Genomic DNA, 17,543 nt, shown 5'->3' on the forward strand with positions numbered 1-17,543 from the left:
CTTTTATTGAGCGATTGTCAACATGTGGAGATCCAAGGAGAACCATTGTTCTTGCAATATCTCTAGTAAATTATTTAATTTTTCTCAGTGTATATTCCCCTTATTATTTGTTTGCAAACAAACATAAGTTTATGTGCCGTCCTATTGACACAAATCGACCACACTCTATAAACAACACTCTGTCGTCCCCTTGGAGCATAATTTACAATGCTACTTCTCTTTAAGTCAACATCAAAACAATAACAACAGATCGTAACATTTCAAATATGACAGCAGACTACCACTGCCACCACATATGATGATGTGAGTCGTACGTTGTTTGTGTTGTTGTTGCTGTTGGGTATCCTCTTCTAATCTATAAAACATATGCGCCAATCAAAATACAACTTCAGTGCGACAGAAACCTATACCACCAATCAGCAACAAGATCACTCCCATACATTTATGAAAATGTCACATGGATCACTGGAGAGGATCTAAAGAAGAAGAATAGAGGAGAAAAAAACGGAAACAAATTTGCATTGCACAATGTGACATCCATCAGTTTAGTTTTCTTCGAGTGACATTGGTGTTTAGTCGTTGCTGTTAATTTAAAAGATAAATAAAGGAAAAATAATTTAATAAAAAAAAAATTAACAGAATGCAAACAAATTTGGATGATTTTTTATTTGATGAAAATTCGCTGGAAACATATTCAGTAAATCCGTATAATCCGGCAATGCATTGTTATCAGAATCCAGTGTCAAATTCTAACCATCATCACATGAATCATAATACCTATCGGGATATGCATCAATATTATATGCAACAATTTAATCAAAGTTTTAACGGAACTACGACATGTGTAACTTCAACATCGGACACCTTAGTGAATTGTGAACGGAATTCGTACCCATATTCGTATAATCAAAATTATATTGAATTTGATGGAAATTTATTATCACCACCCGCTGCACCACAATACTGGAATGTAGAGAATGAGCGAGAAAGTAATGTTCAAACATCCTGTGATAAGGAGCTGAAGAAAGATGGTATGTTTTTGGATTTACAAAAAAATATTTTAAACAACCGGTATATGGATATACACTGGTGATCAAAACTAAAGCAACCGAAATTCCAAACTGAACAAATGACCTGTAACTTTTTTGAAAATAAAGGCGACACAGGGGGAATAACCCAATAAATCTAGAGTCTATCCCCCTGTGTCGCTAATCTTAAAAAAACTTTTAAAACCTATATCCATACTCAACCAAAATGTTAGAGGTCTTAACACTAAGCTTAAAAAATACTTATTTAAAGTCTTTTGATTGTGATTACAAAAGTCTTCATTTCATCGAAACTTGGCTAAAACGAAATATTGGTGACGCAGGAATTTTTTTCTGATCAATATCAAACATATGTAACTGACAGATTAAATAAATCTGGTTGGGGAGTTCTTATTGCTGTTGTTATAGACAATTGCAGAATCTGTTTGTGTTAACTTAAAATACTTATGAAATACCATAATTTTAACATGTTCATATATTTCTCTAAATTCTGATGTAGATACGGTAGATATCGGATATAAGAAACCCAAAAAAGTCAGAGATTTTCAGATTTACATTATAAGATAAGGGGTACATACACATATAAGAAATCTATTTCTTATACGAATTTATTTTCTTAAAGTAAAATGTTTAAATGAAAAGCAACAATATTTTATTAAATAAAACAATTCAGTATATAAAAATACAAAGTAACGAAATTAAATTATAGTTTGGCAAGAAAAACTAAAATAAAAAAAAAAAAAATAAAAAATTAAAGACAGTTTATAGTTTGACTCAAGGTGTATTATAGTACGTTTACATTTAACCGGATTTCGTTCACCCAGTGGGTTTCAATTGTCAATTCCTTTGCATATATGTCAAATAAATCCTCATAAAGTAGATTAACCCGGTAAAAAGTTCTAATGTATATGCCGTTTTAAATAAGGTGTAAGTGGCAATCATATGGTTTTAAACTTTTTTCTTTATTGTTTGTAAAGTAAATTGTCAAAAACAATTAATTACGATTTACAAAATTGTCTTTAAATTTAGGATTTTGATAACAAATATATTCATAAAGACGGACGAAAAGGAAAAATAGGCTTAAATCAGTTTTAAAACCGTTCGCTGATTTGATCCAAATATTTTATGTTTTGTATCCCGTGTTGAAATCTGTTCATAAATCCTAGCTACACATACATATGTAGTCTATATTGGAATCTGCCTATTGGTATCTCCAAAAACCAATCCAAAGGTGAAAGTCTTTGATATACTCCTATAGACAGATTGCACAAGGGCAACACAATTTCCTTGATTTAGTCTTTGGCCGGGGATTTATATCCACCAAACTTTCTAAGGAGGCGAAATTTAAAGGCAATTCTTCGAAAAAAAAAATTAATTTACAATATAAGCAATATCACCAGGAACCAAGGGCTACACGTTGGAAACATTTCAAAATAATTCGTGAACGGGTCTTAAACTTTACTCACTAACCTAAAATTGCCAAAACTTCAAGAATATACAAAATCATTAATTTTTTTATCAAAGTATTGTTCTTGACAAAAATTAATAAACATAAATGGAAAACTGTTTTTGTTTATTTTTGCCAAAAACTAAGCAATGTTGTTTTTGTAAAATGTTAGTTGTTGTAGCTGTGCATACACCTTGGTTTGACTTACAATATTTAAATATTCAAATACCTTTGTCAACTTTGGTGTTTGACAAACATTTCTTATATCAGTGTTTTTTTTTTGGGTTTTTTTTTTATATGAAACAATTTTTACACTGAAATGATGTAAAAGCTCGGTGTTTTTGATAATCTTTCTTATATCCGATTTTTTCTTATATGCGATGTGCTTATATCCGATATCTACTGTATGTACATAATACATTCTGAATTAATTAAACGAATTTCAGAATCATCAAAATGTGATTTCGATTTGCTTTGGAGACTTTAATTTGCCTTATATAATAAAAAAAACTAAATTGACCCGATTTTCGCATGGTCAAAACTAAAGCAACATTTTGATTTTTTTCTTATAAATAAGCAAATTTGGCTTGAATTAATAAAATGCTCAATTTGATCATTGGATGAACTTTTGGGAAGAGGTTATGTTTGTTAGTGAATCTGTTTTGATTTTTCTATCTATGATGCTCCAAAGTTTTTTCTATAGGGTGAGGATCTAATGATTATGTTGGCAATTTTAAAACCCTATTTTTTGACTCCCGCAATCATAATGCAATAATAAGGTGATGTATCAAATGTTTTTGTCTCGACCGTCTGTCAAATTTTTCCTTATAACATTTTACATGGTTGGCAACATTGCACATCGAATCCAAGTACAAATTATGCATTTTAACAGTTAATAAAGTCATCAGCTGCGCTAAATGGACTACCTATTCATTGTGCTATGCCCGCAACTAATCTTTGTCATGTTTTGGTGTATGTTTGGAGGTGATTGTCAAGCTGAAAGACGCTTCAGCGAAGGGAACCATAGCGTTTTCCATAAAAAGAAAAACAGCCCAATACCACTATTGACCCTATTCCATGCTTCCCAGTACCCTTGTAATACTGTGGCATTGTAGTTTATTTTTTTTATAAAGTCTCGAAACAAGAAAAACGTCTTTAAATTCGGCCTGGACGAACTTTTTATATCCATTAGGTAGACATGGAAAGTACATAAAATCGATTGGGATTGCTAGGGCTAATACTAAGCTACTTGACCGTGCTGTAAATCTAGAGTGACGTTAAAAAAAAAACATGTTTGATATCCTCTAAATTGGGATTACCCTTATATGAGGGTTATACCAAATCCGAAGCCGATTTTCACCTTATTGGGTAGGAAGATTTGAGACCTAATGAGAAATCCAAATATGATGAAAATATTTGCCCGACGAGAAACGAAAATATAAACTTACAACAATTTGATTGAAAAATGTGCCCAAACTCCCAAAAATATCACAATTCGGGAGATACCATATGGTTTAGTATTTCTTGACATTACTTTTTTATTATGTTTTAAAAATATAAGTAATTTCTGGGGTATCGGTATGCGTTGAAGAACGTGTGTAAGTAGTTTTGATATGAACATTTTACACCGAACTGAATATTGGGACAACGTTATATTTTGCTATGAAACCAAAATAATGTGCCCACCAGAGTTTGGCACAAGCCTTTAAAAGCACTAGAAAAGTAAAACCTCATCCCAACAGTGACATTTGGAAAAATGTCAATTTTAATTTGGAGGTACATTTTATTTGGGAGATATAGTGTTTATAGAAACAACAATGGACGCACAATAATATTTTGAAATTAAAAAAAAAAACAACTTTTGATATCCAGTGCTATGAACTTTGGGTTTCTCGGGGACAACAAGTCACATTTAATTTTTTTTCAGAATAATGATCCTAAACATAAGTCATATATAGTGCGGATGTGGCTTCTTTATAACTGTGTGGAAGGAAAGAATAAGAAGCTATTATTATTAGGAGGAAGGTGAGAATAGTTCCGATGGCTAAAGAAATTGGACAGAAAAACATTTACGTGCTAGTCTACAACATCATTACAAACCTAAAATGGTTGCTATTTCCTAACCAATTTACCAGGTTCTATAGTTGGAGAGTGAGCAACCGATAGTCTTTGCCGTCTGTAGGCCAGAACTGGACAGCGACACAGGTGATGCTCAATTGCCTCCATCTCCTCCTCGTCAGCACAGAGTCGGCAGTAATCAGTAGCATCATGGTCCCATTTACTGGTAAAGGCCCTGATATTACAATGACCTGTAATGACTCCTGTCATTACTCTAATTACAGTATTGCTCAGATTCAACAGTGAGTTTGTCCTCTTGGTTGACAGAGTCGGCCAGATAGATCTTGACACATTGCACCTAGGTTCGATTACTAGATCTGTAGATTGAGATCATCGTCTAGCTAAATCGTCTGATTTTTCATTACCTGTGATGTCACGGTGTCCTGGTACCCAACATAGCCGACAGCTGTAAGTGAGTGTTTCCATGATTTGATGGTTTTAATAGAAGCCTTAAAGGTAGTCATCGGTTCAACGATCTCTGCATGCAGACTTTTTATCAATTCTGCTGCCTTCCAAATAGCGAAGATTTCAGCTTGTAAAACACTACAGTTGCTATCCAGCTTGTAGGTGACATGAAGGCTTAGCCTTTCACAGTAGACGCCAGTCGCTGTACTTTCTTCCATCTTGGATCCTCCTCAGACCGCCCAGAGGAGGGTTGCTAAGGTTCCAGCCGTCTCTACTAGGGATAACGACATCTACATCGTCAAAACTCAGGACGTGTGATATATAGTCGCTTATATATGGCCAAAGGTACAACTTCGCCAAAGAGTTTGTTCATGCAGCCTTAGGGCACTACGCGCGACCTGACACTTAATCCTGAGACCCAGAGGCCTTAAGTTAAGCATTGTGTTCAGAGCTGCGTGTGGGGTGCTCTCCGTGGTTCCAGTTATTAGAATCGAGTTACTTCCATATGGCTTCCAACTGGACCGTTTGAAGATAGCAATTGACCACAAACGGCCAAAATTGACCAACAGAAGAAGTGTCGTTTCTACCAGGACAACACTAGGCCACACACATCTATAATGACTCGCCGGAAACTTCGGGAGCTTGGTTGGGAGGTTTTAATGCATCCGCTATACAATCCGGATATGGTACCAAGGGATTATCACATTTTTCTTGCATTGCAAAATTTCTTTTATGATAAAAAAATTGGTGTCTTGGGAGGATTGTAAAAATGGACTACTAGGGTTTTTTTTTACAAATAGAGAGCAGGGCTTCTATGAGATAGACGTTATGAATTTACCATATTTGGCCCACATCGGACATTCCGAAACATGTTAAATAAAATCCTACATATGCATTTGTTTTATGTCCAAGTTTAACGTAAATTATTCCAATTGCTTCTTTGTTTCTAATGGTGGAATAATCGAACAGACCTATTACGTTCTAAAAATCATTCAAATATTCTAATAAATTATTGGTATGTCCCCGTACTGCAAGAATCTACTACTTTTTACTGCGATAACGAATTTTCCTTTATAATATCGAAGAAAATAGTAAAATATAGTAGATTCTATGCATTCTTAATTTATTGTCTTCTTTACGCTTCCAATGTGTATTAAACCGATAATTAATTAAATATAATTACATGATACCAACAATTAAATTCCATCAGTGTTTTGTATACATTTCATGAAAAGCTTCCACCAAAAAATACCTTTCGTTAAATCCACTCGTATACAAACGAATCAGGTCGACAACCCAACAACAAACACAAAATTAATGTTGTATATATGTATGTATATACTCGTATATAGTTTCTAAATAATTTTTTATTAATTCCGTTTAATTAATTCTTAAAAAGTGCTAATTTTTATTCTAATGATATAATTTTTGTTTTTGGTTTGCTTTCATTTGTTTTTTTTTTACCTTACAATACTAAACAATGGAACAAAGTTTTGTGCATAGTTAAAACATTTAATTCATTCAATTTTTTTCAATTTTGATATGGGTTTAACCTTATTCTTGTTTCTTAAAAAACACAAAATAATTAATCACCAGCAATGGAAAAAGGTGCTCAGCCAATATGCTAACTCCAAGCACCCAGAGTTTGTCGCACCATCACCAGTGCTACAAGTAAAAGTTTCACAATTCCTAATGGCTGAATTTGTTGTGGAGAATGGTTACAGGCATCGGCATCACTGCAACTCTGCAAACAGCCGTGAACATATCGGTCATCGTAGTAGAATTTACCGCAATGTGACATCCGAATGATTTCCGTGTCCGTTGTAAGGGTGCCACTGTCCAGGGCACAACCACGCACGGTGATTGTCTCACCTGTGTCGTCATAGTATCCGGCAATTTTTATACATGCTGTTGCTGGAAACAACCCATCACGGCCTTTACGTCCTCCCATACACGGCGACTCCAGTATCGATGTGGAATAGTTGTTGTGGAAGGGATCATCACACGCCCTGTTTGTTCCATTTTTCGAAACACACTTGAAACAATCAATTCCTTCGACATTTGTTATAAATGCAAACATTACCACCACACAAATTAAAAATACGCTCACAATTTTCACCGTGCACATCCGAGGGTGCATTTGTTTCATGAAATGTTTATTCTTAGAGAAAACATTTTCCATTGTGTTATTGTTAGCTCACTTATCGGCCACAAAAAAAATGCACTTTACTGCGTCCAGTCTATGTCGGTTCACTGTCGAATTTTAATTCAAAAATTTTCTTTTTTCAAAATTTCATTTTCATTTCCCTGTAAATTTTTCGTATTGTATATTTTCCACGCACACAAAAAAAACACAATCTACTAATTAGTGTTGGGTGTGGGTGGAAAATTCAGTGCAAGGGTACGGATTTTGGTACAAATGTTTATTTGGGGTTGATTTAGTACGGAGTAATACAAGGGATAATTTATTACCATAATTTATGTACCTGTAATTGTTTGTGTTTGTATTTTTTTTTTTAATTTGTGTTTTAAAATATGTTAAATAAGAAAAAAACTTTGAGTGAAGTGCCTATTTACTCAAATATAGTATTTGACATTGTTTTCAAAGTGATGACTAACACACAAAAATTATTGAAACACCATAATTTCTTTTAAAAAAATCAAGTTAAGTTTATTGAGACTTATAAAAAAAAAAAAAACATACAACGCATTAACAATGAAATTTCTATACATATATCGGCCACTTAAAACTATAATGTATTATTTTAATTTTAATGTTTTGTGTATATTAACAAATTGCAAACATGACAATGACAAAATATTTATGATAATGTAATCTGATGGTGTTACAATATGTTTGCTCCCGGCATATACAAATGTTTTGTAGAGAATCATCTACACAAGGGTTCTTAAAACTACTATACAAATTTTAAACTTACAAACTAAAAATAACAACTAAGGACCAAAACAGAGCATACTAACCCCTGTGTATGCCGGGAGTTGACGATGTATAAAGACTACCAGACAAATAATTTTGTTCCTTTAAAATTCCAATAGGAGATAAACAATTTGTATTTGACCAACTAAAATGCGACTCTGAATTTAAAATATCGCGCATCACACCTCCATTGAAATGTTGGAGATGTTTTACAAATTTTTCTAAACCTAAGAGGGAGTACTCGCACAACCTTACAATGGAAGACGTGTCGTAAATGAATCCATTCGAATACCTTTTATTTTGATGTTGATAGTTCCTACATATGCATTTCCGAATTACACCCCTTTCAAAAATTTCCAATTCTTTCATTACCGATGGAGATATGGTAAACCAAATCGGAAATGCATAAAGTTGGATAGGCCTAATACTTACTTTAAACAGAAGTAATTTCGTTTTAATACTTAGATATTTGTTGTTAAATAATGTTGAAAAAGCTCCTTTAATCAAATCAAATAAAATACCATTAACTGATTGTTTCATCCTGCTGTATTAAATAATTGAGCACTATGAGAAAAGATTTCAATCATAAAAATACAACTCTGAATGGACTGGTCGATGTTACACATGATGCATGACAATGAAATACAGATTTACATTTAATTATATTATTTTATTTATTTTTATTTTATTTTATTTATATTTATTTTATTAATCACGCTGAATTTGCCATGATGTATCATATAAATTTAAATCATCTTGGGGAAGGGTTTATTTTAAATCATGAACGAAATTATAATGCTAATGAAATGCCATATAATTTGTGTGCAAAAAATACCTCTCTCTTGCAATGAATCAAAATTTGAAACTGTTTATGCATATCCTTTGTCAAATACAAAAACGAAATGAGCAAAAGGAATTGAAAATTATTAGATTTGTTTTCTTAATTCTTTTTTACTTTCCAAACGATCACAATTGCTGGAACATTCAATTGACGTTTGAAATTCAACGAACGCGCATTTAGTCTGCTTTTCCACAGGCAGATTTTTATTTGGAAAATTTTTTGTTTTCTCTTTTGAAATTTTCGCTTGCTTTTCCATTAGCAAATTTTTCTTTGCCAAATTTGCGAATCAAAATACAAAAGAAAGAAAATAAAAGTCAAAAGTGTTTGCATTTTAAAGATTTTTTTAATATTTTATTTATTTTTTATATATTTTATTATATAAATTGCAAAAATTAAATTTCACTTGCACAAATTAAAGCAACAGGTTTGTAAACAAAAGCCGGCTGTGTGTCAGTAAAGCGAATAGGTTCAAAAGGAAATGTCAACAAAATTGTTTTCAACGAACAGAGCAAAGCAAAATTTGCGTGTACGGCAAATTCTGAACAGGCAAATTTTTGTTTTTCTTCCTCGCACCCCTCTCGCCTACAAACTCAGTATTTGCCAAATAAAAATTTGCCTGTAGAAAAGCAGACTTACATATGTGTCAAAACAAATAGGAAATATTTAGATGACACGTTTAGACTGTGGCTTCTAAGACGACGCAATTTCTAAATCGAGATAAAAAATACTGACTGTTTAGACTAGGAATAAATAAATGGACTTTCAACTAATCGACTTTTTGTATAAAAAAGTCTAAAAGTCGAAGTCGACTTTTGATCTTTGAGAAAATCGCAAAGTCAACTTCTCAAGATTGATTTTTAGAAGATTTTTGCATTAGTCGGTAAAAGTCGAAAATCGGTTTTCAACAGATTTGACAAAATAGAAAGATCGAAAAGTCGACTTTTTAGTCAGAGGCAAAAATCGAAAAAAGCGACTTTTGCGCTCGACTACGTATCCCTAGTTTAGACCACGCCTTCTAAGTCGACACGATTGCTAAATCAAGATACAAAATCTAAGCTGTATAAACTAGCAATAAAATTATATTCATTCGAGTTGTGTGGCATGTGGCACCGTCTGTTTGAAGCCACATATTCTCCAATTCGCATTCTTCAATAGCAGATAAAAGAAGTGATTCATATTTTAGGTGCGAAAATAGTGTTGTATTTGAAATTATCTCGATGATTACGAGTAAATTGAGATATAGGGTGGATTTAATTTTAAATCGATGTAAATTAAGCTCGATTTAAATCGAAATAATGCACATTATCACGATAAAACCTATAATCTAAATGTGCTTGTAGTCCATCAGCTGATATAGAATAAACGCCAGGCCGTTATTACATTTTTGTATATAGCAGCTATGTATATGAAATTATCTCGATTTAGCATACGATTTCGCGTATATCAAGATATAGAGTTGTTTTCATTTAATATGGTAAATCGAGATTAATCCAGCTCGATTTAGCATCTAAATCGAGATCATCCACATTATCACGATAAAAAACATAATCTAAATGCTAAATGTAGTCCATCAGCTGATATAGAATAAACGCCTTACCGTTATTACATTTTGAATGTATTATAAAAATAACATACAATACTGTCTCATTAGAAAACTGGGAGCTGGTAGATATTTCTGTATTTTTATTGAAAAGTCAATCAATTTTTTTTATTATTTCAGTTGCCATAGTTTTTTTTTGCAACTTTTGAAATTTTAAACCGAAAACATTGTCAATTTGGTAATTTGTAGGTATTTTACGTATTTATGTGGTATTTTACGTACAAAGGCAGTGTTGTATTTGAAATTATTTCGATTTAGAATAATTCGATTTAGAAGAATACGATTTCGAGATAAAGAGGGGATCAGATAATGAGTGGATTTAATATGGAATGGTAAACCGTGATAAATTAAGCTCGAATTAAATCGAGATAATGCACATTATAAAGACAAAGGCTTTAGTATTGACAGCTTTTAGTTCATCAGCTGATATAGAATAAACGCCGGGGCGTTATTACACATTCGAATGTCTCATTGGAAAATTTCGCAGTTGGCGAAATTTTTTTATTTAAAAAAATTAAAAATAAAAGTAAAAAATAAAATTAATAGCATGACATCATGACCTAAACGGCTGGTCATTCAAAAAGTGAATTCATTTAAAAATACAATCCTTCAATATCAACACCTCAGTTCATCAGAGATTGGCATTCCTTTCAAATTTATCGAGTAAAAAGTGTATAAAGAGAAAACCATTTAGGTTTGTGTTCTCATAAATTTGGTTTTCGAGTAAAAAGTTGCAAAACTTGTAAAAGTAGTAAATTATTTGCTGTTTTTGATATTAGACATTTTTGGATAATAAGAAAATAAAATATTTATTTCAGTTTTTGGAACAAAACAAATGCCTAGGAATTATTTATAAGGATTGAAAAAAATCTCCCCCAAAACATTTCCTTTATCCTCTAAAGTTCTTTGTAAACATTTTTAGTACCATTTAAAGAAAAATTCCTTTTTCATCACTGGTTACAGGTGTCGTCATGACCGGACAGCGCATGTTCAAAAAATACTGGAAGAAGAAAAAACACTGGAAATCGAATGTAGCATAAACAAATAAGAGAAGAAAACCCCTCCACTGTTGATGGCGGGTGCATGTTCTGCTTTTGTTTTGTTGCTATTCTCTTTACTGTTGTTGTTGTTGTTTTAATTAAATCCCATGATTGTTTATTGAACGACATTTGTTTATTTTATAATGAATGAAATTTATACACAAAAATATTTAATCAAACCCCCCAAAAATAAATTGCTACACATTCACCACGTTCCTTGAATGTGTCAATCAGACAATGCGAATGTGCGAATTCAAATGAGTCGTTCATATGTTTTTATTATTTTATTTGAAATGTTGAAATAAAAATTCACTTATAAAAAAGTAAATAATTATTTATTATCTCATACACAATAAACAAAATTATTAAGTAGGGACTATTTTTTTATTTTATTATTTTTAAAATATTTTTGTTGTGGGAAGTAATATCCTTGGACTATATAATCAATATAATCATAATGATTTTAAAGAAATATTTTTGAACATACAAAAAAGCGTGATAAAGAAAAAAATAATTATTAGGTCCTGAGAAATTTTCTTTATTAAAAGATCAGTTTCTCAGGACTTGAGAAAAAATTATCCTTTTCTTATAAAAAACCAGTAACCACTTTGGGTATATTGTACATATGTATCCTTACACTTGCATGTCAATGTTCCTTTGAAGGAACGAACTCATGTCTTTCTGCAACCTGTGGTAAATTTAATTTCATTCGGGCAGATTTAGAGTCGTCTGCGTACCATTGGACAAATTTATGGAAAACGACTCATAGCAAAATTGATACACGCTATTCTGTATGGCGCACTGTTAAACATTTAATTTCAATTAGACACCCGTTCGAAATACATATGGAAGCTATGGCTGCATCTGCACCAATTTCAACGAATCGTCGTCAATCATGCCCCAATTTTATACGTTGTGCAAAAAATCGTGTTAATCGGAAAAACATTAGGAATTAGAAGCACCATTTATTTAAAATTGGATGAATATATATGTATATGTGGGATCTATATAGAAATCTGAACCAATTTTTCCGGAACTTAACACATACCATTCTAAACTCAATTCAGTACGCTATGTCAAATTTCGTGCAAATCGAAGGACATGTAAGAACTTTGGTGCAACATTTTCATAAAATCGGAGGAATATGTATGGGAGCTATACCTAAATTCGAACAGATTTTCACGAAACTTAACACACATCACTCTGGACCTTATGGAACACGCTATGCCAAATTTCGTGCAAATCAAAGGATATAAAGGGATTTTGGTGCTCTATTTACCTGAAATCGGACGAATATATATATATATGGGAGCTATATCGAAATCTGAACCGATTTTTCCGAAACTCACCACTCATCATTCTAGACTCAATTCAGTACGCTGTGTCAAACTTCGTGCAAATCAAAAGATAGCCACTTTAAGGCACCTGTTACCATAAATCGGAACAAAATATATATGGGAGTTATATCAAAATCTGAACCGATTTTTCCAAATTTCAATAGGGTTCGTCCTTGACCCAAATAAATGAGCTGTGCCAAATTTTATCCAATTCGAATCAAAACTGCGATCTGTACTTTCTTTACAATTTAACATGGACAGACGGACGGACGGACGGACAGACGGACTTACGTAAATCGACTCAGAAAGTGATTCTATGCATATTCTTAAAAGGAACCATGGATCTATCTCGATTCCTTTTGCCTGTTACATACATAATACCCTGTACCACAGTGTGGTGAAGGGTATAACTACCTCTTAGGACCTTACATCAGGATCAGAGGATATTTTTTTTTCTATAGAAAAAAATCTGATTCTCAGGGCCTGGGGATTTTTTCAGGCCTCTGACCCTAAAGATATTTTCTATAGAGAACAATTTGTTAGCAAAAAGTCTGAGGATTTTTTTCCCTCAGGTTTTTTTCTTGGTGATAAAAATATATTTTAAAGATTTTTGTTATCAAAATGTACTCCTCAGGTTTTACGGATCCCGGGAGAGAGTTTCAGCATAATTGACTGGATTTTGGTATTTTCGAGTTCCACTGGGCAACATTTTGGGGAATTGCAATTGGGTAGAAAATCTACCTTCGAAGAGTTATCAGTTATCGGTACAGGCATTATTTGGAAAACTGAGAACTTTGGCTACGTTTTGAGGCGAATTGACTTTAAAACATCTACATAGGATTTTTTGGGTTAACCTACTTTATGGGGATTTAATTGACAAATCTGCAATGAATTTGACTACAAAACCCCACTGGGATAACTAAATCCGTTTTGGTATTTTAGATCAACCCCCATATAAAGTCCCAATTGATTTTGGGTATATTAAATATCCACCTCATGCGAGAGGTTATATAAAAAGTTTGGAAGTCCTGACCTGAGAACTAGAAACGAAGAAATGGTCCTCTTAGTGAAAAGAATTTTTTAGAGGAAAAATAGATCTCAGAGTCTGAGATATTTGAATTAACAAAAAAGTGTCCTTTGAGCTTGAACATTTTTTATAGAAAAAAAAAAAAATTCTTGTAATCGGAGAATGTTTTCTGTGGAAAAAAATTCTCATTAAAAAAAATATCTAAAGTGCATATGATTTTTCTCGTCTCATATATCAAATTCCTTTTCGATCCCATAAAAATAAATTTAATATTTTTTAAAATTTTTTTACAGAAAAAATTTGTACAACGGATACCAGTGAAATGTTAAATATTATAAGTACATTGCCACCACCAACTGTCTCCTCTAGCCGCAAAGAACGAACCGCATTTACCAAGGAACAAATAAAATCACTAGAAAAGGAATTTCAACATGCAAACTATTTGACACGCTTGAGGAGATATGAAATTGCTGTGGCCTTAGATTTAACAGAAAGACAGGTAAATACAATTAAATTAAAAGTAAAAAACAAATATTTAAAAAAATACATAAAAAGTCAATTGGAGATGCGGGGCATCGATCCCCGTACCTCTCACATGCTAAGCGAGCGCTCTACCATCTGAGCTACATCCCCTGATGGCGATTACGTGACAAAGTTTTTATTTCAAAAAGGGCACACACATTCACATTATTATGTTTAGTAGAGTAGTGTAGTCGTGTGCGTACAAACCCAGTAGTTCGAGTAACTGGTGATGAACTAGATATTTTACTAATTACCTGTAAGTACCACTAGTTACCACTTCATGCCCTAGACTGGTGAATTTAACATGTGTATGTCATTGGGGAAGTCAATTGTCCCCTGTCTGCGTTACCAGTATACAGTCATTTCGATAGTCGATTCATTATCCTTTGCATTACCAGTAACTACTGAATTGGTATGATGTGTGTAAACAACTTTTTCAGTTGACAAAAAAATCCAACAGTCTATTTTGTGTTCCTTTTTGGGGTATGAAGTAACTAGATCACCAAGTAACTAGCTATATAACTATATAATAGCAGACAATTGATATTTTTTGTACAACTGGGAACGTTCAGACAAGTATCCCTGTAGGAAATGTTTATAGTAAATCACTACTGACTTACTATTGAAATTGTCACCACTACCACTAACCGACTATAACCAATCCGTGATTTTTACTATTGACATTTAGCATGTGCTTGTCATTGAGAATGAACTAGTGACATGGTCAATAGTGTGTAGATATAGACACAAGGTCACATATGTCACCAGTAAATCTTTTATAATATCTTTTGCTCAAAATGTTTTCTTTATCAAATTGTCTTTAATCAATTTAAACTCGTGTTTTTACTAAAATGTTTGTCTACTGCCGGTAAACTAATTTGTAAGAAAAGAAAAATAAGAAGAAGCATAACCATGCTCAGTTGGCTGTTAACATAACCGATGCTTCTTCTTATTACATATATTATATGATATGTAGACAAGTTGTTGAGAATATGGAGACATGTCGCCACAATAGTCGACAAAAGCGATACAAAGCCAACATTTCCTTGAGGAATACTTGTCTGAAAGAGATTGCCAAGTGGTTTCACAAGTGTTTTATTAATTTTAAAATGTGTACATTATAATAATTTAATTCACATTTTTATAAAATACAGTTATTTATTGAATACAAATATTTTAATTATTATTTTTTTATTTATAGGTAAAAGTATGGTTTCAAAATCGCCGAATGAAATGTAAACGCCTGAAAATGGATGCTGCTAATAATTGCTAGCCAAATAATGATTGTTATTTTAATAAATTTATATTGTAATTTAATAAAAAATAATTTAATTAAAACAAATGAATATATGTGAAATGTGTTTTAATGCAGTGTTTACACACAAAAAAATATAAGCGATATCTACAATATAGGGTAGCTTTTGTCAACAAAGTTTGCTGTCAAAATCCATTATTGTTAATTGACTTCCATTATGAACACGTAAACAAAGTCAACATTTTTGACATTAGAAAGAAAACAGTTGAGTTTCGCTAGCTGGGTGACCTTATTAATAGATCTTGACAGCACTGATCGCCTGACTCGATGAAACATGCAGTCTCCATTCCATCTCATTCGTAAATATTTGTCTTCTCTTCCATTCGTTACCAAGAGGAACGTTTTTCGATTTTTATTCGTTGCGAACTTCGATGTGAAACCAAGATTTTCTCCTTTCTACGGCCGATAAATTAATTATGTGTTATCGAAAATACAGCAACCACAGGGAAACGATCATGGCCTATACATAAGGACATCCTGGGAGACCAGCTGGATATCTGCGCCACTCAAGTTTGCTGTCAAAATCTATTTTGAAAACGTAAACAAGTCGAAATTTTCGACATTAGACTTAAAAAAAATACAGCTGTATTTCGATTGCTACCTGGGTGATCTTAGAAATCATAAAGGACTAAGCAGAATGCTCGCGTTGAGCCATCCGCCGCGTTGTATTTTCGATAATATATAAAGCGACGGATGGCTCAACTCGAACATTCTGCTGAGCCCATAACAGAATGTTCACGTTGCCATCCATCGCTTTTTGTTTTATCGAAAATACACAACCACAAGGAAATTTTTCCTTATAATTGCACATCGAATTCAAGTAGAAATTACGAACTTTGACAGTTAATCGAGACATCAGCCATGATTTAAACCATGATCCAAAAATAAGGTCGTCCGATAAGGCCATATGATTTCACCCGAGCTGTCAAAATGCTTTCGATTTTGACTAAATTGTGTGGAAACGTAAACAAAATATTTGACAGTACGGGGGATTGTACTCCAAAATTGTCGATAACGATTGCTTCTGACACGACCTGTTTCATGACCTATAAATAAGGTCACCCAAGGAGACCACTCAAATTCGCTGTCAAAATGCATTATTGTGAATTGACTCCCATTATGAATTTTCTTATTCTTCCACACACTCATTTTCTCGTTTGACCATTGTTCATGAAAATTAAAAAATGGAATTAAAAGAAAAAACAAGAAATTGTAAAAGGAACTCTTGAATTACTCGACAGACATATTATGTGTTTTTTTCCTCGCAAAAGGTTTTAATTTTATTAACTGACTTGGCGTTTGTTTGCCGACAGAAAACAAAGAAAATGCAAAACTTTTTGCAGCCAACTTCAGTTGTTTACAACGAATAAAAACAGCTGTTTTTCGATCGCCCATAAACTCAATTTACTTTACCACAAAATTTGCCCGTGTGACTACTGACATGATGATTTATGCCATGTACAGACGAGCGTTGTTCGCTCTCTCATTCGTTGTTCGACCCTTAATTATGAAGGAAAATTCCCCATACAAAAAGCGAACACCGACTTTTGTACGTTGTTCAATTCAAATCACTCTCTGAATCACCAATAAACATCCCTAACAATTGAGAGTTTTGAAAATAAATTAATTTTGACAGTTTGAAAATATTTATGAAATTTTCAAACTTTTTGTAAAATTGAAAATCATGAATGAAAAGTAAAAAATTGTATAGTTTTTATATATGCAGCAGGATGTAAATTTTGTTTTCTACATAATGCAATATGCATTTCTTTTCCCTTGGTTCTAATTAGCGTACAAAACAAGAAACAAATGTGGGGCAACTCAAACAAAAAATTCTCCAAATTTTTATTTGTGACAGTATGTGACATTTGAATTGAGAAAATATAAAAATGTATTAAAAACAACAA

General features: G+C 32.7%; 1 protein-coding gene and 1 non-coding gene across 2 annotated transcripts; both read right to left on the reverse strand.

Annotated features, from left to right (window-relative positions):
* Window positions 1-6,640: 6,640 nt before the first annotated feature.
* Window positions 6,641-7,141, reverse strand: LOC133334451 (uncharacterized). The gene has a single exon (XM_061542747.1). It carries the CDS (start codon window positions 7,094-7,096, stop codon window positions 6,641-6,643), a length of 456 nt encoding a protein of 151 aa, XP_061398731.1. The 5' UTR covers window positions 7,097-7,141.
* A 7,218-nt stretch (window positions 7,142-14,359) lies between these two features.
* Trnaa-agc (transfer RNA alanine (anticodon AGC)) lies at window positions 14,360-14,432 on the reverse strand. The gene has a single exon. It is a non-coding gene; the product is annotated as a tRNA-Ala (tRNA).
* Window positions 14,433-17,543: the final 3,111 nt, after the last annotated feature.

The sequence above is a fragment of the Musca vetustissima genome, unplaced genomic scaffold (assembly GCF_032173495.1).
Source record: "Musca vetustissima isolate MV318-11 ecotype Yass unplaced genomic scaffold, APGP_CSIRO_Mvet_v1 utg561, whole genome shotgun sequence".
NCBI lineage: Eukaryota > Metazoa > Arthropoda > Insecta > Diptera > Muscidae > Musca > Musca vetustissima.